At 36.5% G+C, this 27,154-nt stretch overlaps 1 protein-coding gene across 4 annotated transcripts in view; it reads right to left on the reverse strand.

Moving 5' to 3' along the window:
* Positions 1-5,095: 5,095 nt before the first annotated feature.
* mtTFB2 (mitochondrial transcription factor B2) overlaps positions 5,096-27,154 on the reverse strand; it is a 50,118-nt gene continuing 28,059 nt past the window's right edge. For all 4 annotated transcript variants that reach the window (XM_081730727.1, XM_081730729.1, XM_081730726.1 and 1 more), the window contains 5 exons: positions 26,892-27,039; positions 21,886-22,025; positions 18,603-18,761; positions 10,278-10,435; positions 5,096-5,432 (listed from right to left, as the gene is read on the reverse strand). In XM_081730727.1, coding sequence (XP_081586853.1) covers positions 5,159-5,432; positions 10,278-10,435; positions 18,603-18,761; positions 21,886-22,025; positions 26,892-27,039 — 879 coding nt within the window. In that variant the 3' untranslated portion in view covers positions 5,096-5,158. The remainder of the gene's footprint in view (positions 5,433-10,277; positions 10,436-18,602; positions 18,762-21,885; positions 22,026-26,891; positions 27,040-27,154) is intronic.

Consider the following 27,154-nt stretch of genomic DNA (forward strand, 5'->3'; position numbering starts at 1 on the left):
ACCTCGCATCCCGGGCACGAGAAGCGGCATACTGTTTCAGGACTACTCTGGTCCCTTTTCCAATGTTTTACTGTACAAACAGAAGTTGCATTGGAAAAAGGACAGAAGTAGTCCTGAAACAGCATGTTCTTATGATTATGTCCGGGATGCAAGGTAGGAGCATTTTTTTTTTTTTTTAATTTTTAATGCTAAGTATGCATTTAATAGTTTCCGTAAGTGAAAATTCATTTTTCTTAACCAAATTAGGCTTACATTAAAATACGAGTTGTTAGCCAGTTAAAGACAGAAACCAAAACGCACAGACAAAATGTTTAAACAACAATAGTTTGATCTAGGATTCAAAACTGCAGTCCAAATTTGTGCTATCAGAACTTCGGAACTAAAAGAGCTAATTATACACAGTATATTTCACGTCTATATAAATACCATTGGAGATTTACTGAATGTGAACCCCTAGGGGAGGAAGCGAGGGTGTGTTTATGTAACTCCAGTGAAATCGAACTTGCACCAACAGCCATTACTTTGAAACCAATAAAAAAACAATATGTGTTTTAATACTTTTCATACTTTTGGTTCTATGTATATTCATTCTGCTATTTATTTTATAATTGGGACTGGATGTGATGATCATTACGGACTATACAGATTGTTCCTTGTAAATCAAAGTATTTATATCATTTACTACTCTATGTGACAAATATTTTGTATTTTAAATCTTTCTGAATTAGATTGGTACGAATGAGATGTCTGCTTTAACATTTAGTGGGAAACTCACCTCAACAACTCAACACAGGGATGGACTAAGGTCACGCATTAACGTCATAAACTCTGTATACGTTCAGTAAACAGGCTAAGGTAGCTAGATACTTAGGAAGTAGTATATAGCTGAACAAGGTCATATGAAGGTGCACCATGGAGAACACACAATTACGTTTATTATTATTATTATTACGATTTCACACTGGGACGCAGAAAGCCGCAGAAGCATTAAGACTGCGTTTGCACCGGGAATGGCGAATGAGCGTATCATTTATTTTTGATTTGTCAAATATCGTGCCAGTGACACAACATTACAATATGAGATCCGTGGGCACTCATCAACATCATGTTCGAATGAACTCCTCAGGAACATCATGAAACCGGAGCTTTGGAAAAGCGTTCGTGCCATTGCGATCGAGCCAGGCATGCACCATACCATTGTCGTTCAACGGCTCCGTGCAAGGTGAAATAGACTCATGGGAGCCTTGTTAGTTGATACCAGCCGACAAGAATCGTATTTTGGAGGCGTTGTTCGCTTAGTGTAAGTAATAACCGAGGGTTTCCTGCATCGAATTGTCACTTTTAATGAAGTACTGAAAAAAATGGATGTGCTAAGACAATCGTAACGGTCAGGACAGTAATTGGATCTTCTCCAAAGTCCAAAACAGTTTCCAAATCTTCTACACGACGTTGCTGGTATGGCAATTTATGGTGAGCTTGATTCATAATCTTTTTCTCTGTCGAGGCAAAACCATCATTGGTGGATTGTTACAGTGGTGGACTCTACAAAAATGTACAGTAAGTTTTTTACGCAAATATCCAGAAATATTTAAAAAAAACATGGTGTATTTATGTTCCACGATAACACATACATAAATACTGCTCAAAGGATATTGCAAACTCTGATGTGATTGAATATTGTAAGGACTCCTCATCACGACAAAAGCACATGTCAACACAACACGTGTTATTGATTGTAAACAGCGTAGCAGACGAGAAGCCGACACGAAAGACACCGAGGAACGCCGAAAGAAGACGGACCTCACGAAAGGACCCGAAGAGGACAGATAAAAGCCCGACCGCCGATGGACCTGGCATCAGTCGACCAACTGATTAACTAACCAACACCTGCCCTGAGGTCGCATTGGACTAGGGGTACACCTATCCTTACCCGAGGTCGCATTGGACTACGGATCCTTACTGCAACCAAGCCTCGCGAAGCTGCCTTGGGCTGAGGGGGCTATCCTTCAAGACTCACCAGAACCAGCACGTGCCTTGGAGACTGCCTTGAGAGAAGGGGCACCGTGCAAAACACCTATTTCCTTTCATCTGGTCAATAACAAGATAGACACTATTTTACTCTTTGTAATCAAAGACATTTGTATTTAACAAATTTTATAATAAATTGGTGAAGGGGAAAAGACTAGCCCGGACCGTCATTTAGCCTCTACTTATAAAATCATTACAATATGAAACCCTTCCTCATCCATCGTATTCTTGTCACTCTTCTCTTACCGATTGCCACCTCTTTCGGCATCTCGAGCTCTTCTTGGGAGGAAATACCTTCTGTAACGTTCGAGTTTCAATATGGTTGAGGACTTCTTCACATCGCAGACTCCACTTATTTGCACGGAATCCATTTCGTTGACTGAGCTATTACTAAAGTGTGTGGTTATGGACGGTGACTATTTTGATAAACCACGTATTGTAGGTTTTTTTTTTATTTTATTTTATTTTATTTATTTGTTGAAAACTACGCACTTTGGGTAGATATTTCATTTGCAACGAACCAATGATTTTAATCTCTCTAGTCCCATAAGTTCAACCTCAAGGACAGCATGCACAATCTACAGAACTCATTCGACCTGGACCAAGCTTGAAAGGAGATGGATCTTGATGTGTGCAGTAAGCATGTGAAATATTTTCCTGTGCAAAACTTTGGTTCATGAGTTATTGACCATTAAAGTTGGGGTTTAAACTTCCTCAAATTTTCGAAAAAAAAAAAAAAAAATGCTATTGAGAACAAGAATTAGCGGAAAATACATGGAACTCAATCTATTGTTATGTAAGTGAATGATTTTTACACAGTCGAATAAGACATTCAAAATGAAAAAGTAGGTTCAGCAGTGTTGGCAACAACAACTGTTTTCCACTTCTTGAATAGCTTACATCGTTTATACTAAGTATTTAAAATTACGTTCAATAATTTTCTATGTAAGATATATATACTAAATATGTGATTATGCAATGGAAAATTCGGTTCTTGCTGTTCCTGTAATATTTGTGCCTCACATCAGAATTGAAAGAATTCTTTCGAAGTGAAAAATAAAAAATCACTTGAAGTCCCAAAATCGGAGGGAGACGGGATTGCGGTGTGAAGGAAATCCTATGTAACTTCGATGTAACCTCTTGTAGAACTCCGAAGTTGCACTGAAATTAACTATAGCTTATCCAGACTTAAGAGTGGACTGTTGGTCTTATGGGAACAGCGATGCCAAGTTGAGCATTAAAAACAAATGCAGAACAGATCGCGCTTCTATTATACTGCCGACTGATGTTGCCAACTCAAGTAGTAAAAAAAAAGAAATCCACACCACAACGATTAATAAATAATAATAATAATAATAATAATAATAATAATAATAATAATAATAATAATAATAATAATAATAAAAATAAACAACTTACCACATTGAATCAATCGCACGCCGAAGAATCAATTCCTTCCATATCATCATCATCATCCCAACCCAACCCCACTTATACTTTTACCCAGGTTTTTCTCCTTTACATAATTAAACACGTTCATAACAATTGCCCTTTCTTTGCTCTTCAACACTTGACCTCTTACGCTGAAAAGAGGTGCTGGCTGTTAATTTCTTCCATTTTGATATATTAACAAACACCCACGCACCTCTGCACACTTGTTCTGGAGTTTGTTCGCAGAACAGCACAGTGAATAAATGAACAAAATCAAGAAAATGCCGAATGTTCAGAGACCACACTCCGCCACACACTACACAATAGCAAAGACACAACAGAGAATAATTTCGTCTTGGATCTGACATGAGTCATCTAGCGCGACAATAGACGATACAGTAGGTAAGCTATTGGCCCCACCCACCGAATCAAACGGTCTCCCTATTTCCTGGTGTAGTTTCTGAAACCAATGCTATTATGAAACCCAACAGAAATCACAGTCAGTTATGAATTTCCAAAGAAATTTCAATGCATGAAGGATAAAAGAAATATGAAATGCGCCCTGTAGCAGTTCTCGCTGAAATTTCCTTCCCGACGAGGAATACATAGGCCTACATGTAATAATCGAACTCAGATGTTTCGAGAAACACTTCATGAATCAGTGTTTGGCCTAAGAAGTTTTACACTTAGCGTTTATATTTAATACAAATAAGTTAATAGTTATGGAAAGATATGGCTTGGTTAAATAATAATAATAATAATAATAATAATAATAATAATAATAATAATAATAATAATAATAATAATAGACCTAATAAAACTGAAGTACTTGAAAAAACATCCCGCAGACCATCCCCTGAAATTATTACTGCCTTTTTATTCAGAGTGCCCCGTGGATGAGTGGTTACGCTCGCCGCCTTGTAATGAAAGGGTCCGGGGGTTCGATTCCCAGTGGGGACACAAGTTGTTCGAATCTCGCATTAAGCTGCAACAACATTTCCGCTCTCTTTCCTTTTTTGATTAAAATATTTTTTTTTGATTGAGATAGAAAAAAAAGAAAGAAAAGGAGATGGAAGTAAAATTTTACTTTTTCTTAAAATCAGAAAGATTTCATTCAATTCTTTCTGGTCGTACTTTTATTCCTTTTTAGCTACCTTTTTTCGTACTTGAAATCAGTGGAAGTGACAATATTAATAAGCGCACGACTGTAGGTTGACACTATGGTGAAATTTCTCGTCAGTTGGCAACGATATCTTTAAACAAACAGTTTTAGTCACGTGAAAATGCACCGGCAACGTTTTAGCAGCCGTTACGCTTATCGTGTCTTCCCCCTTCGAGTTTAAAAAACAAAAACTAGCCATGAAAAGCTAATTAAATACTTTATAACGAAAAGAGAAGTTACGAAAATTATTTTTGTATCGTCGGTAAATATTGAACATTCTTAAAGATAAACTACAGTAGTGAAATCTGTTCCGTTTAAGGGGGTAAGTACGCAGAACTAAAAGCCCATAAGCAACCATAATACAGACTTAACTCTGGACGAGCTATAACACACCGATAATTTACTACAGTTATATTAGGTTCAACAACACATTTAGAAAATAGTTAGCATAGGGAAAAATATTAAGAAACGAAATATGTGTCAATAGTACATTTTAATACCTATAAATACAATACAATAAAAATATACACTTTCACTTTAATCTAATTTCTTTTCACTGGGTTTACGCTGTCGAGTTTTCTTAGGCCTATCATCTGGATCTTCAATATCCTTGTCAATTTCATCAGGAACTTGCTCCATTTTCATTAAGCTAGTCTCCATAGCTGGAAGAAATGGACAATCAAGATATTCAGGCCAACTTATAAATTGACGAAATAGATCCAGAATTTTTGGTGGAGTCATCTCACCAAATTCCGTAAAAATCGTAAACCCTTGGGGAAGCAACCTCAAACCACAACCTGGAATCCACCTCCTGAAACGATAATTTACAACGAACTTAATTACAATACTTAAAATGTATATTGATTAATATCCTTAAGTCTTTTTTTTTTTTTTTGACTAGATCTTACGTTAAAAGGCGCCATACTAGGTTAAATAAATTTTATAGAAACTTGCAGTATAACAGGGTTGCAAGAACTATGACTCAACTAGTATAACTATAAGAAATATAAAAAAATCTCGCATTCTATTCAATGTGCCATGAGTTGATTGCGAAAGTTTAAGTTGATTTTTTTTTTTTTTTTTTAAATACGCTAACAAACTAAGTAACTCTATGACCTATGAAACCCGGAAATTCAATGTCGCATTCATAAAATCTCTCCATTGACTTCTGTCTTTAGTCAACTGAATCTAGTTTCTACGTTGTATTCATATTTCCGTCATAGTATTGTTCTCCCATCTGCGCCTACGTCTTCCTAATGGTCATTTTTCGATTGGATTCACAGTTAGAATTTTGAAAGTGTTCCTACTTCTTTTCATTCTGGTCACATGACCTACCCACCTGAGTCTCCTAGACTTAATGACCTTAACAATGTTAGATAAACGATATGTTATGTAGTTCGTCGTTACGAAAGTTTCGCCACTCTCTATTCCCGATCCTTTTAGGTCTGAATACTTGTCGTAGGATTTTATTGTTAAACACTTTTTCCTTCAGAGTAAGAGACCATGTTTCGCAACCATATAGTACAAAAAGCATAATTATCGTTTTATATATTTGAACGGAACTACAACTGAGTAAACAACGGTCTTAACTTTAAACCAGAATTTGCTTTTGGAGTTTTACTTTATGGTGTTGGTTTATGATGACTTGGTAACCTACAGTTAACCTTCTTACGTCCCTCGGGTCCATTTTGACCCAAAGCGATTTTTCAGCTTGATTATCTCGGACCCTATGTGAGCTGTGATCATCATGCTTCGTGACTTTTAGTTATTTTACCAAATATGTGTTTTGTAAAAATTTCGATTCAAATCTCCATCCTGTTACGTCACAGTAGAAAAACTAACACATAAGTTCCTCAGGTCCATTTAGACCCATTAGTTCAATGAATATTTAAGTGACTGAAAAATCATTATTGAATTGACTTCTGATGATAATACATCCACAAAACAATGCAAAAATTATTATTATTATTATTATTATTATTATTATTATTATTATTATTATTATTATTATTAGTTATTGCACTGTCCGAAAATAATTTAGTTTCTTCCAGTATACTGTACTGGCAAAGTTGTTTAGTTTCTTTCAGATACCTTGTATTGGCAACATTGTTTAGGTTCATTTTGGATAAGTTTTTATTCGTAGTATTGCTTGTTTCCTCGTTGTGCAGTAATTACAGACCATTTTGGTGTCCAAAATGACTGCTTTGACACCAGAAGAATTCAAAACTTTCTTACTTTTTTCTGACGATGAACTGACATCTGAAACGGAGGATCAATTATCAGTGCAGGATTCTTTGTCTTCGTCTTCCTTGTCTGATGAAAATTCTTCGGAAAGCTCTGATTGAAAACTGCATCAAGATCTCCCTCGTGGCTAAGCGGTTGCGCCTTTGGCGTGGGACACCCGGGTTGGATTCCTGGCGGGAGCTCAAGTGGTTCGGATTCCACGCTAATCAGTAGGTCCTCGTCTCATATAGTCTCGCTGCTCAAAGGGACGCTAAACTAAAATCAACTCAACTGAAAACTACATAAAACAAACAAAAATGTGCTAAGAAAAGTGCAGCCCAAGAAATCGTACGATCGCTCCGTGGAGAGACACAGGAGGAGTGTGTTCATCAAACGACGAGTAGCCCTGATGTTCTGAGGAAAAGAGGTATTGCCACACGTGAAAGAGAACAGACGACAAAAATACGATCAAATACAGTTTGTGAAACAAATTTATCTGTAAAAGACATCCCAATCAGATTTGTGAGCAATGTCAAAAACAGTAAAATGAGTGTTCACATGTTTCAAGTAGCATAAAAGAGAACAACCACTTACGTGGATTTTGTTCTCAGAAGTTTTCAATAAAATTTAACAGGAATGCATGACCTAACCTAACCAAAAGTAACCTAAAAAAAAAAAAAACTGCTTGCAACACAAGTCAAAAGTATTATATATATATATATATATATATATATATATATATATATATATATATATATGTGTGTGTGTGTGTGTGTGTGTGTATGATGTTTTAGTGTTCTACGTACTCTGGCATGTTAAATTTCGGTGAATAATAAAACAATTGTACAATTATTTCAAATTTTTGAGGACGACCCGAAAATATATCATGTATTTAAAAAATATAGGGGGCCGAGGACATGCCCCCCAAACAGTGACGCTTGTCTAGATTTGCCCCATATTTTATTATATTTGACACAAACCAGTCACAACGCTATTTCATGTACAAATGTAGTGTAAACTACAAACTGAAACATAAAAAAATGAATGGGTCCACTTTGACCCAGAGGAACTTATGTGTATGCAAAAATCGAGGGACGTACAAGGGTTAATATAATAGATATACACGGGATTCATCCCAGTGTAATCATAGATGAAAATTCTGGAGGATACATTGCATTTCTCCTTGTCAACTACACTCCTGTTATAAGAGCAAGATCTCAAATCAAATACCAAATAAAGGCTCACCTTATTGTGACATTTCCGTTCAACTGTTAAAATGTGTAATTTTTGCTATAAGAGCATCTATTTTAAAGATGAGAGAATGCGAAAGGTTTGATTAAAAAACTTGTACAACGAGAATGTAAAAATCGACTTTTAATTATTTTATATTTTGATTTCTCTCTCGGTTCATTTTACTCGTTTCCGTAGCTACAAGTCCTCCCTCTTTCATTGCCTCGTTGTTGCATGAGCATAACACCATGTCCAGTAATTATTTTCAGCTTTATTCTTTGTTAACTAAAATGATAGGACTAATCATACAGTGCCAATGCGTTTGTTACAGAAAAGGGATTTCTAGAGCCCCTCCTCCTTGGAGCCTCTCGAGCTCAAAGTATAAAAATGGATGACTGCAGAGAACTACCTATTTATTAGTCCTTAACTAATATTAAGAAAAAAGAAAATCATGGTATGTTGGCCAAGAAACACTACTACCACTCTAAAGAACATTTACCCTCCCACACACACAAATAAATAAATAAATAAACGAAATGCCAAATTTTAAAGTTTATTAACTGTCAAAACATCACTTTACAGACTATAATTTATGTAGATTTTATCACTTTATAACCCGGGTCCAATTGCTCTAGTATCATGTTCCGAGGCTTATGACTACCGTTGATTACTGAGAAAATTAAGCTTTATAACATTTAACTTTTGAATGAAACTACTTATAATACAGGTCCTTGGCAATATATCACTTTTAGTTATAATAATAATATAATGCCAGATACGTTAAAATGTTTTATGTAATTTTTGCTAACAATATTTAAGATTTTTTTAAATTAACAAATATATATATATAGATATATTTTCAAAGAAAAACTATAGTCCCTCAGAGTATAAACACTTCATCCAGTTCCTTGCCAGGTGGTAAAGAGCCCAGGACCGACGAGACGTTACCACGTTGGATAGAAACGGATATCTGCTGTATTAAATAAGATGTGGAGCGAACTTCGCCGGAAACACAAGAAATGCGTCTTCCTACCTCCCTAATGAATTCAAGACTTCTTGCACCCCAAGCACCACTTGTTTCAATAGCGATTGGAGTGAAAACAAACTTTTCAAGAAGGTTGTTGTATTTTCTTTGCTTTTCAGCTTCTCTGCGATTAGCAACAGCTCCAGCATTCAATACTGACAGAGGGAGACATGAATGAGCGTATGTATCAGCGCATGTGAAGTCCCAGAATAAACATCTACCTCTCATCCATGGAACCAGTGTCATCTCATCCGGTCGCTTTCCATCCGAACGACAGCAACCAGAAGGTTCCCGTATTGAAGGAAATCCAGCTGTGTTGAGGGCTCGTAGTACTATATCATTTACAGAGGAATGTCGGGCGAATCTACCAGCGCTCTTCATGCATGAAAGACCATGCAGGCCACGTTGGTTAACCTCATCCCCACAAGCTGGACAGCGATGAGGCTCACAAACTGCTAAGCCTAAACGTAAGGCTGCAGCAATTCGAAAGCTTTCATTTGACAAATGAAGGCCTAAAGGCGGAGAAGGTATCGCCATCAACCATGCACCCGCTTCGGGAGACGAGGCAGCAAGAAGCCTGGCTTTATCTTCCGGAACAACAACAGATTGTAACAAATGATTATGTAATTGGCATACAATTGGTGTATACCAAGATGACTGATAACACTTTTTGTTAATCTCCGGAATGCCAGATTGTTTTTATATTTCATTATAATTCCTTTCCCTTTCTTTAAAAATGAATTTTGATCATATATTTCAAAACAAAATGTAATCTATTCAATTGAAACTTTACTGTACCTTTGCTGTACTTCTTGTTGTTTCTAAAACAATGTTTCAAATGATTAACAGAGAGGGAAAAGCTATTAATTCACAGTAAATTCACGTCCAAAAATCTCTCCAGCTCTGTCAAACTATCCACAAAAATGCCATGCATGCAGTTTAGTATTCGAATAGAATTAATCCATTCCAAATTTCCATGTAATTTTCTAAGCTCATGCTGACATTAAAGAAATATACTAAAAAGCCTATTTGTCGCTAAACTTTATTATTCTCTAAACATTCGAAACATAAAGAAAACAAAACGCCAATTCACCGCGAAATTCTTCTCTATGTGGGTGGGGTTACGACAAACTTTTAACATTGTATTTGTCATACAAGACGTAAAATTCACCTACTTACTCTAGATGTGGAATAACGTGGTTTTTGCGGCTGACAAGATGATGTCGAACAAAGTACCAAAATGCTGGTAATTGATCTGACGGAAGAATACTTTCAAACAAATCTTTCCGTGGTACCACCTTCACAAGGTACAAATGATCTGTATCCAAACATTTTACCTGTAAAAACAATTAAATAAATGAATAAAATGAAATAAAATACCAGTTGATCTACGTTTTGAACATAAACTAAGATGATTCTGAATGACTAATCTTAGAGTGCCAATGTATTTTATTCCAACGAAAGTATTTTCGAAAGCTGCTGCTACTTTCATCCTCAGTCGCTTTAAAAGAATTCAGTGTTAATTTAGCGTTTTATTTAATGCTAATTATAGAGGTATAAATACAGTGTGTTTTTATAGGTTGTTTAGAACACTCGGAAGGTGAATCTATTCGTAGAAACACGAAAGAAGTTCGAGTAAACATTTCTTACGAACCACTTTCTTTCAAATTAGTAGCTACCGTGGGAAAATTAACTTTGGAAATTAATATCTCCGAAACTACTACAGTGAAAACCTCCTTTAACGACACCTCTATAATACGGACAGATTTTTTTGTTCCGGCAAAAATATATGTTCTCTTACGGAACAAAACCCTCCCTTATACGGACACGGACAGTCCTTTTCCCCCCAAACGTTTCAATAACCTCTTCATAACGGATAGGAATTATTCTCGGTTCTGCGATATATTACAGTAGACAGGAAAGTCTTTTCCCCACAAGTGTATCTATCATGAGTCTAGACCTGGTGAACCATCAAACAGAACAGATTCAAGCTGAACTTGAAATTCTTCTATTTTTCTGCTCGCAATAAACTGCTTTCGGGTGGAAATTCTAGAAAATCTTCAATAGCCAATAACACTTATCCAGGATCAGTCGTTTGGCGAAGAATTCTATGAAACAGATCTTCCCTTCTCTAACAAATTTAGTCCATCTTCCTCTGGGCCTTGCACCTTTCCCGACAATTTCATATGTAACAAGACAAACCTTGTTTGTTTTACAATAACATTTTTCAAGAGCAATGTTTCCTCTCTTACTTTTTTGGAAGAGCAACATTTTTCTTTTGTATAAATTGGCGTGTCAAACAGTTTAACAGTTAAAGAAATTTGCCATTAATCGTGGTGACAAAAGCTCTCCAATTGATCCAACAGTTATAAGCATATTTCGAACAGAAACTAGTGTCCGTAGGATGTACACGACAGACAACTATTGCAGACTTTTCCCCAAGAAATTCATGGTTGTTCTCCACGTTTTCAATATTTAATAGTAATATTGCATACTCTTATTAAGCTACTTTTACTTTTAGTATAGGAGGTATGTAAATTAATGGATTTTTTACAGGGTGATGACATGTACTTAAGAAAATTACCATAACGCATTATCTTTTGTAGTATACGAATATATTAACACAGTAGCAATAATATTATTTTATTTAACAGAAATGAATTTCTCTTTATCCCTCCCAATAATTCAAATACATACTAAATGGAGTATTTTCATATTGAATTTTACGTATTTACGCTCATACATAATGTATTTACTGTATATTGCTGCATACAATAACTTTATGAGAAATTAAATTTCTGTAACCTCTCTATAACGGACACCTCTCAGTCATCATCATCATAGGTATTCTGCCTTTACTGGCAGGTCACTTGCCGCAGCTGAGAAGCTTCATGTCCCATTGGTGTCCGTCATTCAGAGGTTTCACTGTAGTCACTGACCTAAGTTGGAATGTTATTGTCTTAAAAGTTTTAATCTCTTACACTTTTTTCAAAATCCATGATTCAGAATACTTTAGTGGCGGCGCAAGAAATTTCTCACAGGAAATGAGGGATTCTCGAACATTCCGTTAGGAGAGGTGGTTCCAATTCATGATGTATGGAAGACTTCCAAGCAAATAATAAAAATTCGCCGACAGAACATCAATATTTCAAACAGAATCAAGATGGCGAAGGATTTTGATATATTGTCCGTGGTTGCATATCTACAGCAGGTAATAAATTGTTAGTGAATAAAATGAAATGAATTAAAATCTTTAGTTTAACGTCCCACACTCATGCCCTGTTGGATGAGAGATATAGGTTGTTAATGAAAGTTAGTGATTCTGAAAGAATTGGTGGATTATGAGAAGAATCGAGATTTCCTTCCCATTCCAGAAGAACTCAGGGACATGATGTTATTCACCCCAAGTTTACTAAGCCTGGTATCCAAAGTAGGACCCCTTGCAGCAGAGGTGGACGATCTACTACTGGGTCACCATGCTCCTATTTTACGTAGCGAACAAAAGATTATTGGCAACGCATAGAAATCAATGACAGACGCAAGAAACAAAACCGGCTACGTAACAAAAAGTCGAAAACAGCTTTGTTAAAGAGGTAGACATACTTTGAAAAGCGTGGGTACATGAAATTTCGAGGTAGACAATAGCAAAGACGACATTATTACGTAAGTGCAGAGGCAGACGGGGGTTGAAATATGTAAAAATCGACGTGTAAAATGAGTCCTCCTGCGCTACCGTGACAATAGATTATTAAGGATTGGATTCCCTGGGATTCTCTTCTGTATGGTCTCTGAACTCTATTGTAAAGTTGTTTAGTTGCTTGTGTAGAGACCTAGTGCGTACTTCATTTAAATTTTGATATGCAAATGATGTATCAGAATGTTTGCATATCAAAATGGAAATTTTATGTAAATCTTTAATCGCTTGTATATTATATTACGTAATTTGAATATCTCAGTCATGTTAATTTAAGGATAAAAGCCAGCATTACTCATATTATCTGTATAGAATATATAGTTATTTCATGGGGAAATGGCTGGAAGATTTTCAAACACTACGTTTTTTTTTTTTTTTTCTGGAGACGTTTTAAAAATTTCAACTGACAGTTCACCGAACTCGTAGCCTCCAGCGAAACACACAAGTACTGCAGCAGAGAGAGTACAACTGTTTCCAGCTAACTACAATATTCGAGCCCAGAGATTGGACTATTCAGATATAGCTTGTGTAGTGAACTATTATTGTATGTCCATGCCTAGTTGATGAGAGACGGGTTTGCTACTCTCAAACCTAGCGCCGTGCAGACGTGAACATTTCTTTTGTACTCAAGTCGCACGTTGGTGCTGTTTTTTGGAAACAATACTGTGTCAAAAACGGAGTTGATGACGTATTCTAGCACCTACCCCGTCTCCCCCGTCACCGCTGAGGACGGACCTAGCGCCAGCTACTGGCGTAGGAATATGATTTTAATAATGTGAGTTGGCTTTATGAAAATTTGGATATATTTAAAATTTAAAGGTTCTTGGATACAACCGAATACAAATTATGTTTATTTGTTACGGTATGTCCCATCTCCGAAAGTATAATGTACGTTAATAGTACGCTTGATAAGTACTATTTACAGGCAGTTTCTTGAACCCGTTGAGCAGCTTCCGTCTGCAAAAATGGATGACAGCCCTCTGATGCCGATGCACTAGGAAGAGAAAAGGTCTGTTACCCCCCCCCCCACAAAGTAATGACAGTTATATATTATAGTACAATTATCATGTAAATTGTGTATTGTTGTTAGTATAATGTTTAATTTTTCTTAATACATGTTAAATAAGCAGGGGTGAGTGTAAATAGGTTAAATTCTGTATTGTGTTTACACCTCTCGCTAGCCATTGTTTGTTTATAGATGGCACAACCTGTCACGTGTGTGCTCGATGGAATGGGGGAATGTGTATTTTTTTTAATATGTTTTATTTTCTTTATGTTTTTGATGTCTTCCAGTGCATGGCATGTGTGGTGTTATATATCAAATTTTTTGTAAAAGATCAAAGTATACGGAGAGCTATTTAGAACTCACTCAAGTATTCATATAAACATTATATAAGTGTATAAAGTAGTGACCTAATTAGGAAACACTGAAATTACTGTAAGTCAGGGAACCGTTGGCCCATAAAGCAGACCACAGACGAAAAGTGAGTCTACCTTTTTGTAGTTCCTGCGAGCCTAATATCTATGACTGACAGAGAGGTCACGAGGCACTTCGTGTCGTAAGCTGGAGCCCGTCGTGTCGCTCCATGTTTTAGTGGATCAAACTGCTCTATAAAATGTATCTATTTATTTAATTAGAAAGAGAGGGGAAGTATCATTTATATATGACCCCATCGGGAGTGTGATTCTATTTATCAACTTTTGTTTTTTTACATTACTGTGAGATAGTTAGGGGTGTTGATAGGCACCACGTTCAACTATCAATGTGAAAATGTACTCGATCTATGAAGATTACTAATGTGTGTGAGTGTCTGAAGAATTGTTTTTTTTAACCTGTACATCTTGAGTGACACACCACGAAGTTTTTTTTTTTTTAAAAAAAAAAAAACAGTACATCTTGAGTTGTGGGACTTTTGAACCACTCAACCTAGGAGTCAGTAACGTGTGACGCGCCCATGTCACTTTTACTGTAAAAACTGCTCCAATTACTCTCTGCATATTAAGAGAGATATGATAACGTGGAGAACTGCTGGACCGGCGTGATCTTCGAGATTGAGCATCCAGAAACCGTCTTGATTGGAAAAAAGGGCGTCATGCACGTATGGGAAGTGTGCATGCAGACAGGAGACAACATTCAACTATGAAGACCCTGAATCACCTAGGACATTACATATGAGAATCACTTCACTATTACACGCATGGACTTAAACTGTTCATTAATTACACAGTAGCTACTGCGCAAGTATTAAAATCATTTTTTCTAAGTGTACAGTGTTTTTGTGAAGAAGTGTATAAAGTTTTGTTTTGATAGAGAAGTTATATTAAAAGAAAAATCAAAATTCACAACACTTCGGATTTGTTATGGAATCCTTATCTGGTAACCTTGATGGTCACAAGCCGAGTGGTGAGTACCAAAAATGTAATAAATGACTTGTTGTAATCTCTGTTTTTCAGGTGGACGTCGTTCGGCGGTTTCAGGGCCACTTACTGCTAATAGTATTCATTTTAATAAGTATTCTGTTGGTGCAAATAGACTCAGTCTCATGTTAACATGAGCCTACTATTAACTTCGTAGTTCATGAGTCGGTTCGAGAACATATGATCAAGGTAGGCCACATGAACTATGAGACCTATGTAGATCCTAAAATCGGAACTTTCTTTAGACTCATAAATTTAGTATAGATCTACATAGGAATTGTTTGATTTTTTTTTATGTATCTAAGTTGTGATAAATTAAAGAGTCTCAACATTTTTTTTTCTTCAGTCTCTACCGCAAATAAGTCATGTTCATAGTTCATGGGACCCACGATGACAGATAGTCTTCCCCGGTGTGAAGTAAGACTGCTGTCAAATGAAAGGAGAGAGCCAGACCTTATGGTCTATGTAAAGTAGAGTTGGGAACATCTCTCTGTCGAGTTGTTTTGATACTGTAGCTGCAGCTGTTTTGCATGCCATCACCCGCTCTCTCTTCACCTAACCATCACAGGTACGCCTCCTTCTTCTCTCTCCGGTGCCTCGGTACCTTCTATAATTTGCCACCCATGCGTGAGGCATCTACAATTTGGCGGCCAAGCGTGAGGCCTCTCTTCTCCCCATAATCTACACTTGCCTGCACGAAAGAGGGCAAATGAACGCTTCAAGAAAGTGCTGAAACTGCCCGTCGTTGTTTAACACAAATGGCATGGACGAATTTGGTTTGACTTGTACGATTAAATACGGCTGGCATTCTGAGATCACGAAGCTGCAGTGACAAGCGCAACGACGTCCTCTGGTACTTAATACATGAGACATTTAATTTCACCCCAGACACAGCAAGGAATCCAAAAATTATGTCGGGCAAATGTGATGGCCAAGACACAGATCCACCATCGCCAATTCAAGACTGCGAATATTTGATTGAGTAAGTTTCTGACATCTATGTCAAAATATGCTGGTGTGCCGTCGTTTCTGAACCACACTCGCTGCGTAAGCGCTACTCTAGAAGTTTCTGCAAGGCCTCACGTAGAAATGTATGATAACTGAGGCTACAAAAGTAAGGACCAATGTTGGTAGTACTGTATTTTACCACACTACACATTTAGTGCATTAATGGTATTACAAAAGATTAATACGTAGATCTTTAACACCGCACACATGACCATTGTGCTTCTTGAACATGTCTGTCCTGGTAAATATTGCCTCCTTGGTCCACAAAACGAAGACAGTTTGCTTGAGAAGCCACTGACAAAATGCCTGACGATGGAGAAACACTTTCTATGATAAATTCTGTACTGTACAAAATTTTCGAGTGCACCTCTTCCTCATTCAGGATGCATCACATATTGACATGGTGAGTGTTAATGCCCGGCCCATAGCGTATGTTGTAGAATCGGAACATGCCCTTATCGAAGAAAGCACATTACCTTCAAGCTAATCAGTACATAGAGTACCGTAGAGTACAAGATCGCCCATGTTCTCATCTAGATGGGAAAACAGATCCTATCTCTCGAAGGCGAGCATAAAATAGCTGTAAAAAAAAAGTGAGCTGATAACGTCTGATGATTCGGGAACCGTTCACCTTACAGTCGACAAGTTTCCTGACTGTTGCCTAGTGTCTCTCCTAAATCAGATGCATATCTACTAGCTCACGTTGGACGAAGAGTAGTTCATCATCCTCACTGCTGCAGATATGCGTATTTTACCACACGAGATTCAGAGATGTGAGACACTACCACAACTAACAAGGGGATCATTGGCCAATAGCTGTTTTACCTTTCTAATAAACTGGCTAAAAAGGTGCTCATTATAAAACGTTAACATTCTTTGACGCTAATGAACCAAACTGCTACAAGAAACATCTGCCGGGAGGACATGATCTTTCGAACGGAAAGCTCAAGGTCAATAAGCGATGTTTGCTCCTACTAGCAACCTACACTGCAAAGTACCCCTAGTGGAAGGGGTGGAAGGGGGAGAGTATACATGCACAATCTTTGCATAATTGGAAAGATCAAATTGTTTCCTTTGTGGTTCCACTGCACTTCTGTAGTGTTATCCTCTTGCCAGTATTAGCCTCGAACGTTCATGTTCCCCGAATGGGACGAAGAGGGGGGGGGGGGTGACGGTGACTGATCCTGCAAGGCGTTCTACTTTCAATCACAATCTAAGTAAGCTTGCGATGGATAACCTCTTATCTATGTTTTCTATTTGTTCTTTTTTGTGGGGGAGGAACTCTCATAATCCACTAATTCTTTCGTAATCCCTACTTTCATTAACAATCTGTATCCTTTAGCTCACAGGGCATAATTCTGAAATATTAAAGATTTCATTTGAATTCATTTCAGAAACAACGTACCAGATACGAGCCAAGCCTGTCCCTGGCCGAGTTCGGTCACCAAGCTAGCGATTTTTATTCGTAAGATGACTAGCTACTTGCCCACCAAATTTGGTTCAGATCCGGCCAGTAGTTACTGGGAAATAAAGTATCACGTACACACACACACACACATACACATACCTGAAGTAAAACTATAAGCTCCTGTATGGTTACGCTCGGAGCTAAAAAGACTAATTTTACGTTCAGTCATAGCTTTTTTTTTTTTTTTTTTTTTTTTTTTTCATTAAACTTATATCAGCATGAGTATGTTCACTTTTCCTAAGATGCAATAATATTGCAGATAATCGTTGAGGATTGAGAATCCTAGTAGCACGAACGTGTTTCAGCTTTTCAAGTACGAATATTCCTTTTGCTTCGATCTATATATAATTTTTCACACTAGCAAATGGCATTGTAAATGCCACTAAAATTGAGAATCGATAGAGTAAGATTTGAAGTTAGGTATTTCCCAATTGATTTCGAACGAAATTCTGAAATATTAATATTATAGTTTCGAAATCCTTTCATTATCTTTGCAGAAACATGCATAAGCAAAGAAAAACCAATCCATTTCTCTGTAACCCTGGTTTATGGTCGAGTGCAAGACTTGTAAATATCTTGTTCACATTTTGTGATGTGAAGTGTGTATTTTCTTCGAATCAGTTTTCATCCTTTTCTCTTTCCTATATGCTTTTACCTTTTAAACCTTTTTCAGACTTAAACAAGCTAAAGATGAGGACCATGTTTCTCGAAAGTATAGTTTAAGTCCTGGGATTTCTGCGGTATAGATTTTCTTTTTAACTTGCTATTGACTATTATCACCATTCGCAATTTGTACTTCAAATTTATTTTCTTCATCTCACTGAAGATTTAGTTGCGAGCACAGGACTTCTGTTTGCCTTAAAACTATAATGTGAAAGATGACAACTGAAACGAGACGAAAATTAAAAATTTATACCTTTAACTTACTCCACTTCTTTGCTGTATAAGACGACTCCCATGGAATAAATGCTTTCCGTGGCACTTTTGTTAGAAGTGAATAGTCGAAAATTAATTGAAAAAGTATTGTGCCTGCTCGATAAAGGAGATATCCTTCTTCCTGAGAGCATGAATAGTGCTAGAAAAAAAAGTGGCGTTATGAAGTAAGTATATCCTAAACAAAAGCAAAAAAGTCGGGGAAATACATGAAGCAAAAATACTATCATTAAAAGAATAGTATTTGCATGATTTGGATCATCATCTACACCAGTGGTTCTCAACCTTTTTCGACTGATGACACATTTACTGAACGTCCAGGATATTGATATTTTTATTATAATTAATAATAATAATAATAATAATAATAATAATAATAATAATAATAATAATAATAATAATAATAATAATAATAATAATATCTATTATAGTAGTGAAACCGATTACTTTTTATAATGACTCTATATAGCACTGATCATTATCGCTACCGCTAGAGGTGTTGACTGCTGTCAGTCTCTCGATTTGACCTTATTATTATTAAATTCTTCATGATTTTTAAATTCTAAAATTTGTCTACATACCTTAGGGAACTGCGTGACACGCCAGGGTGTCGCGACACATCGGTTGAGAACCACTGATCTACAGTACTCAACAACTAAAAGCACAATTCACATGAAATGATCTGAAAGTACGTAAGATAAAGATTCACCTATAACACTCATACAGACACCGGTAAAAGTTCTTTCTGACAGATTTGTTTGCGAAGGCAGCAGTGTAGTAGGTAGGAAAACACCCAATCACTGTTCAAGGTATAGAAGATGTTACTAACATAAGTAATCTTCATCGTTGTCACTTCTTCCAAATTACCGTGTGTTTGCAAGAATGTTCCGAATTATTTTCAAGCACTACAGGGAGAATAAACAAGTTAAAGAATACAGCAAGTGCTTATCTTTGTTGTTTCTTACACAATATGTTAGGAAACACCTCCCTAGTTTACAAGGTAACCAAAGGGAAATGAAAGTAAACATTTTTAAGTTAGGAGTATCAGATGAACAACAAAATATAAATATAAATTGACTACAACAATAACAAGTGGAAGTGAAACAATCATACTCAAATCTATACTATCCTCTACCCATTAAATATTCAAGTCCTAGCCAAAATTCAAGCAAACCCCACTAAGTACAGTAGCACTAATTACTGAACTCAAATAGGCCCCGTACAGATGTACTGAGAAAAAAATTAAGAACTGTTAATGATAGAATATGCTTGTAAGTTTTACAATATTGAATCAATATATTTCATGGCATTTAGGTGGTTTCATCTGGAGTATAGAAGCCTATTCAATTTCTCTGATCAAGAATGCTTCCCGACTGTCAGAATAGGCTTTGCTTATTCTGATAATAGATTTAAATAGCCTCTCCAAAGGTGTAGCATACTCCAAAGTTGCAGCTGCTAATGGTAGATAAATACTGAACTTGAGGCAAAATAAAGACTTGAGAGAAGTAAGACAATAATAAAATTTTAAGGCACATTCAAATAACTTCAAATATATTTAACCAATTCAGAAGAAATTTCAGTAACATTATCAGTCTATATATTGAAATGCTAGGTTTATATGTTTGTCCCCAATTCTTTCGATAATGAGATCTCGAAAACCACACGTGCTAGAAACGTGCCGTTTTCGCTGGTCGATTCCAAATTTTGTGTAGATTGTCCAGTTCTCACTCAAATTTTCGAAAACCGTGTCGTTATTATTCTATTCAACATTTTAAGGGCCGTTTTGAGCCCATAAGATTAACATTGTTGCAGGCCGAAACTACGGTGTTAGGCAACCGGTAGAGAAGTTACGTATGGCGGGTTGACGGGCATTGCAGGTGCTTTCCTTAAACCTGAATGGCAAAACCTATTACATGCTGGCAACTTCAAAGGCCTCAAGAGACGCAATGAGGCAAACTCGGACGGATATGGATGGATTTATTAGAAAAATAATCCAATTGATATCGTGTTACTTCTACAAATTTGCTACAAACTCAATCCAACATCTATACATAGCAATTCACTTTCTTTGTGAGTCTCCTATCCTTTACTTGTGTGAGTAAGAAGAGATGCACAGTGGCAAGGAGATTCATGGTCATAACAGGACAATGAGCTGAGTCGACAGCGCAAATTCAGCTAGTATATATAAAAATGAGACTAATAAATAAGTACATTATTCTAATAAATAAGTATAATGTCATTTAACCCAGTATGTTTTCGTTGTATGTGTGAATGATGTTTGTGTGCATTATGGTCTGGATAACCGTCTGATCGTCCGTGAGGTTTTCGAGACGAGACATCCGAACCTGTCGGTGCCTAATGCTCATCTCGTCATTGAGACCGACGAGCAATTTGGAAACAATTTGGTAATCCCTTCTTGGAGAGGTCCTTCAACGTCCTACCCAGGTAAGTCCAGGTCTCAGGAGAATACTTATTGGCAGGACCACGGAGGACAGACTACGATCAGGTGATTACTAATAAACGGCAGCCCGAACAGCGACCCAGTACCTGGTCGATTACAAATAAATGGCAGCCCAAACAGCGACCCGACACCTGGTCGGTTACAGTAGCTTTCTCACATTACAGCAGCAGAAGACAGCGATAGTTCTGTAAGTGACAGTGAACACAGTAGTGATTGAAATAACACCCACTAATAGTAATATGTGATAATTTAATATGGTACGTACAGTCTAACTTATATAGATTTATACTGTAGAATTGCATATCCACATTTTTCCTGCATAACACGTGTTTGTGTGATGTGTGACAACATAAAGCATAGGTTCTAAATGTTATTAAATTTATATTTTCATATTATATTTTATGTACCACTAGAGTGTCTATTGTCTTGTAGTACTAATTCATATATTGTCATACCACATATTTCATCCCCTTCTCGTACGATTCTCTGCACGTTAAAATGCCAGATTTTCAGTAAATCAATCTAATTCACTGTTTCTTCATTTTCTTTATTTTTGACCACATCAAATGAACCACAATCATTGGACAATAATACACTAATTATGAGCACAAAATTGCCAATTTCGGCCCACTGTGCGGAAGAGAGAATTAATGGGATAAAAGGGTTACTGATCTAAAACATAAAGTTATGAGGCTCTGATTCAATATGTAGTGACAATTTTATTGCGACAAGGAAAACAAAATGTCATAGGGTAGTTACCATACATATTCTTAACGATTACTTCAATTCTACAAATAAGACTTACCAGATAGTTAGAAGGATAAATGAACAAATAAAATTCCGGTCTTCCGTAAGTCATCAGTTCACTCTGAAACATTGTGGTTCTTATAAGATATTGCATGAAAGTCTTCTGCGTCACAGCTCCAATAACTTTGATCGGGGGATCTGCAAGAATAAAATTATTACACTTATATGGTCATTCTAAAATGAAACTATTCCCTATATTAACCCTACAATGCATGATTTTTTTTTTTTAATTTTCTGTGAAAAAAATAGTTTTGCAAGAGAAAACAAAAATGAGTAACGGCAGTACCGGTACGCTTAATAGTGTCATCTATGCGAAAACTGTGGAATTACAACTAATTTCGAACGTTCCCAATCTGTTTCAACATGCATTAGCAACAACATACCGTTATGTAGGAAAACACAGATTATTTACCATTATGATCCATATCTGTCCCACTATGCATTGTAGGGTTAAGAAAAATGAAGAATTAAACAAACAACACGGAAATAGTCGCAATGTAATGTTCCTTCCATGGGCCATTTACAAATCCATATACTTTACTTTGTGACCAGTATTAGTAGAATTGTTCAAACGTAGTTGCAACTAGGATTGAAAGACAAAGAATAAAGATATAATAATCAAATGCCAAATTGTTCTCCGTTTGCTGCACTCGCTACAGACAGTTTATGGTTCAAAATATTGAAGAATTGTATGCTATTCTTGAATCCACTCCACTTCCATTCTGTTTCTTCTAAATTTCTCGTTTATTCTCTTTAATTCACTGTTGCTTGAGAGTTCCTTGCTGCTTGAATAATAGCAAATTATCCAAAGTTTAAAGTGTACGATGTGACTAGCTTTCTTCGTCCTGAAATGATATACCGGTACGTAAATAAGATATAGATTTCCAAACGATCTAAGATTTAGAAGCTCCGTAAGGTTACTGATTTTGCAACTAATAATAAATTAATTGGCGCTTCGGTTCCCTTACCAAAAATATAAGTGATAATACTAATTTAGAAAGTTGAAACTTGAAAATTTGATTGTAAGATAATAATATTTTTATTCAATAATATTTATTAATATTCCTTTTATTCAACAATATTTATTATTTCTAAACTATTATTTGAAGAGCTCAGTCTTCAGCAGCGTAACATTAGGGCAGTTCGGTAGTGGCTTGTGCGGCCACAGATTCTCCTATTTCCTGAATGATGATGGTCAGATTATGTATTAAAGCAATTATATAAGATAATCCGAAGTGCTAATTATGGATGGAACAGAGGAATTGTTAGAATGTAAAATAATTTCATATTTTAGTTTTGTGCTGAGATAGGTACAGTTGTTAAAAATGCTCACCATCACAAAAACCGACCAATATCGTCGATAGTATATCGGCTCTCTCGAGCACATAATGCTCTCCTTTCTCTCAGTGTTGCCATACGTACTGGACGTGAAATCAGGAGATTCCAACTTGAAAAAGCACGAGCTATGTCTATTATGAAAACTACAGTGTAAGTGAAGTAACCGATGCAAGATTTAACATTTATGATAATCCTTTTCCCCATTCAGCTAAGAAATTCACGATTAATCTCTCCTAAATATTCTTCACTGCCGCACAAGTAACTTTTAATGGTAGAAGAAGAAAAATTAAATTAAGAAGCGGTTCAAGAAGTAATCCGTGAATAAGAAAACAGTAGGGTTTGCGAAATATATAGCAGGAAAATAAGAACCCTTGCCGCACCACATAGACAACAATATTCGATCTTTTATACAACTTTTAATCTATTTTTGGAAATAACTCGTAAGAATGAAACAATAATTTTAATAACGATTTTTAAAATCTTTTACATCCCACGGTTATGCCGTCTAGGCTAAAGGAGACAGTGATGATGAGAAATGAATAAAATGGTGGAATGAAGAAAGTGGGAGGAAACGGGAGAAGGATCGAACCAAGGATTCCATGCACCAGAAGTGAACGCTCTATCACTGAGCCATCACGGCCCCTTAATAACAATTTTAGCTTGTACAGAAGCCTATACATCATTTTTATGCTTAACTGTTCCTTGATGTTATCGAATTCCATCATTTAAAAACCATAGCATTGAAACGAGATTTAATAGACGCCAAATAAACATTGATAATAGAAAAAATATTTAATACTTGCAATCGTGGTACGTGTTTTCTTTCCTATCTGGAAGCACGCTGCATGGTTCAGTTTCATTCGAGTTTAATGTGAGTAGTTTTATAAATATTTAAAATACAGGCAGCAGGCAGTCATTGAAAATTAAATTTCTCTCCTTTAGATTATTACTACAAAATATAATAATTGATCTATTAAATAAATAAATGGAACAGTCAGTGGCGTATTTAGGGGGTATCGCTCCCCCGAAATAAATTTGTTTTTCGCATTCCACGTTTAACAATAATCCTTCTTACCATTTCTAAGAATTCCATTGACCTTCCATTTTCTTATGCTCTTTGTTTAGAAATAATACTGTATTTGTCAAATTTCATTCCATGTAAGAACTGTTCTTTTTTTTCTTTCTTTCGTAAATTCTACTCTTCTGTTTCTTTTTCTTAGTTGTTACTTTCTTTCGTTTCTCCTATCATACTTTCGACCGTTGTTAGTTATGATTCAAGTCGGCCGTTGTAAGTAACACCAAAACTAAGAGGAGCTGATAAGAGAAACTGGTGTTCCACACCACCTTGCACGGTTATCAACATCACGCGGGAGGAATAAGTAGCCCGGGAAATTAGGTAGATGAAGAGGATGCTTCCTTTTTCTTCTATGAATAGAATAAAAGGTTAGATTTACTACTAAATTTTTGTGTGTATTATATCACATAAGATTCACCAGGATGCAATTCTTACCATTAAAAGTGCAATCAGTAGGCCTATACTTCAGATTCAACTTGTCAGAACATTTTCTTTCAGGTAAAAATGTATACAGATAAAACTGAACATTTTCATTTTTTTTTTTTTTTTTTTCTAAAATGAAATCAGTTAAGTTGAAATGAGATTACAAATATTCAACATGTGTTTGCAAGGATGTCATTTCAGATTTGCCTAGGGGAGAGTTTTTTTTTTTAAATTTGATTTGGGTTTTAACGTCCCGTTCAGCAGCGAGGCTATATGAGACGTGGGTAAAACCCTCCACCGACATACGAGTTTCACGTTTTTTCCTAGTACATTAGTAGACAACATATTAAAATATATTTAATTCTCAAACTCAGGTGGGCAGTTGTCCTCCTGCTTGCCCGTGTGGTGCATTATCCCCCGAAACAATATCCTAAATACGCCATTGGACACAGATAATATTTGGTCTAGGAATTAATTCGTGCGGGTGGACAAGAGATGGCGCAACGAACGGAGCGTCCCAGTTCCGTGTATCCACACATGTGTTGCAAATCCCTGTCATCGCGTATCGTTCGTAGTATAGGGCAGTGGATTAAAGCGTCAACAACACCAGTTTGTAGTTAAGTGAACATGGCGCAATTTGTGCCTGATAAAGTGTTTTTGCGGGGTGTCCTGCTGCATTACTTAACATGCAGAAAAGTGCGACTGAAAGTCATCGTATTTTGGTGGAAGTGTATGGTGACCATGCTCTAGCTGAGCGAACGTGTCAGAAGTGGTTTGCACGGTTTAGAAGTGGTGATTTCGGCTTGGCAGACCAAGAGCGAGCTGGACAGCCAAAAAAATTTCAAGACGAAGAATTGACAGCATTGCTCGAGCAGGATTCGTGTCAAACGCAGGAACAACTTGCAGCAGCATTAGGCGTTGATCAAACAACAGTCTCCAAACGCTTGAAAGCCATGGGAATGATTCAAAAGATGTCACATTGGGTTCCACATGAATTGAAAGACAGAGACGTTGAAAGACAAAAAAACATTTGCGAATTGCTGCTTCAACGACAGAGCAGAAAGGGGTTTCTGCATCGAATTATTACGGGTGATGAGAAGTGGATCCATTACGAGAACCCTAAACGAAAAAAGGCCTGGGTGAAACCAGGTGAACCAGGTCCATCACAACCAAAACGAGATATTCACTGTGCAAAGGTTATGCTGTGCATATGGTGGGATATGAAAGGTGTGGTGTACTATGAGCTGCTGCAACCGGGTGAAACTATGAATGGAGAACGTTATCGACGATAATTAATGCGTTTGAAGCAAGCTCTGGCCAGAACACGACCAGAATGGGAGAACAGACATGATAAACTTATTGTTCAACATGATAACGCTCGCCCACATGTCGCAAAACCGGTCAAAACCTATTTAGAAAATGTCGGATGGGAAGTTTTACTCCACCCGCCGTATTCACCAGACGTTGCTCCTTCGGACTACTACTTGTTCGATTGCATGAACAACGATTTGATTGGACAGCGGTTTACTTCTTCAGATGATATCGAAACATGGGTCTCTGACTGGATCGCTTCCAAGGATGAGGACTTCTTTCGCCACGGAATCCGTACATTGCCTGACAGATGGGCGAAAGTGGTGGCTAGCGATGGACAATATTTTTCTTAAGGTATTTATGTATTTTGTGTTTGTACTACAGCTTCAATGTGTGCGTACCAACCGCACGAATTAATTCCTAGACCAAATATAACCTAATAATGATAGTGCATTAACTTGTACTTTTGTCTGCTGCAATATGCCATAATTAATCTAACTCATTCAATTCCTCCATTTTGAGAGGAGCCGAAATTTATTTTTGAAGCAAGTCTGCATAATTATCGTTACGCTACTGGGCATCACAATAAAGTTTCTACACAAGGTGCAATCTCTGCATTTGTACAATAAGAATAACAAAGATAAAAACACAATTCTTATTCCGTTTGGACTCTTATGAAAAATAAATACAGAGACCTTTAGTAAATTAATAGTAATGGTAGTCACAAAATTTTATACAGGCTTCAATTTACTTCATTTTTTCTAAATTCTACTTTTTTCTAAATTTCACATTTATTACAACTTTGCCGTAATCTGAATATCTGAAAAACGCCTATATATTCAAATATAAGAACTTACCTTCTTTCCAGTTTCTAATCTGAATATCTCTTAAAAGATCTTTAACCCTATTTCCATTATCCATCTTGTCTTGAAACGCTAACTTTGGAAGCGAAAATAAATCTTGCTTCACAAGTTCCAACTTCTTAGGATATTTGCTACACAATTCCTGAAATAGAGAGAGAAAACTACTTAATGTTGCCTCTCTAAAATTATATTCAATTTACCAATTGCACATACACAGAGCAAAGTCATGGTACTTTAAATTCTACGAGAGTCGTTCA

The sequence above is a fragment of the Thermobia domestica genome, chromosome 11 (genome assembly GCF_964235325.1).
Source record: "Thermobia domestica chromosome 11, izTheDome1.hap1.1, whole genome shotgun sequence".
NCBI classification, from domain to species: Eukaryota; Metazoa; Arthropoda; class Insecta; order Zygentoma; family Lepismatidae; genus Thermobia; species Thermobia domestica.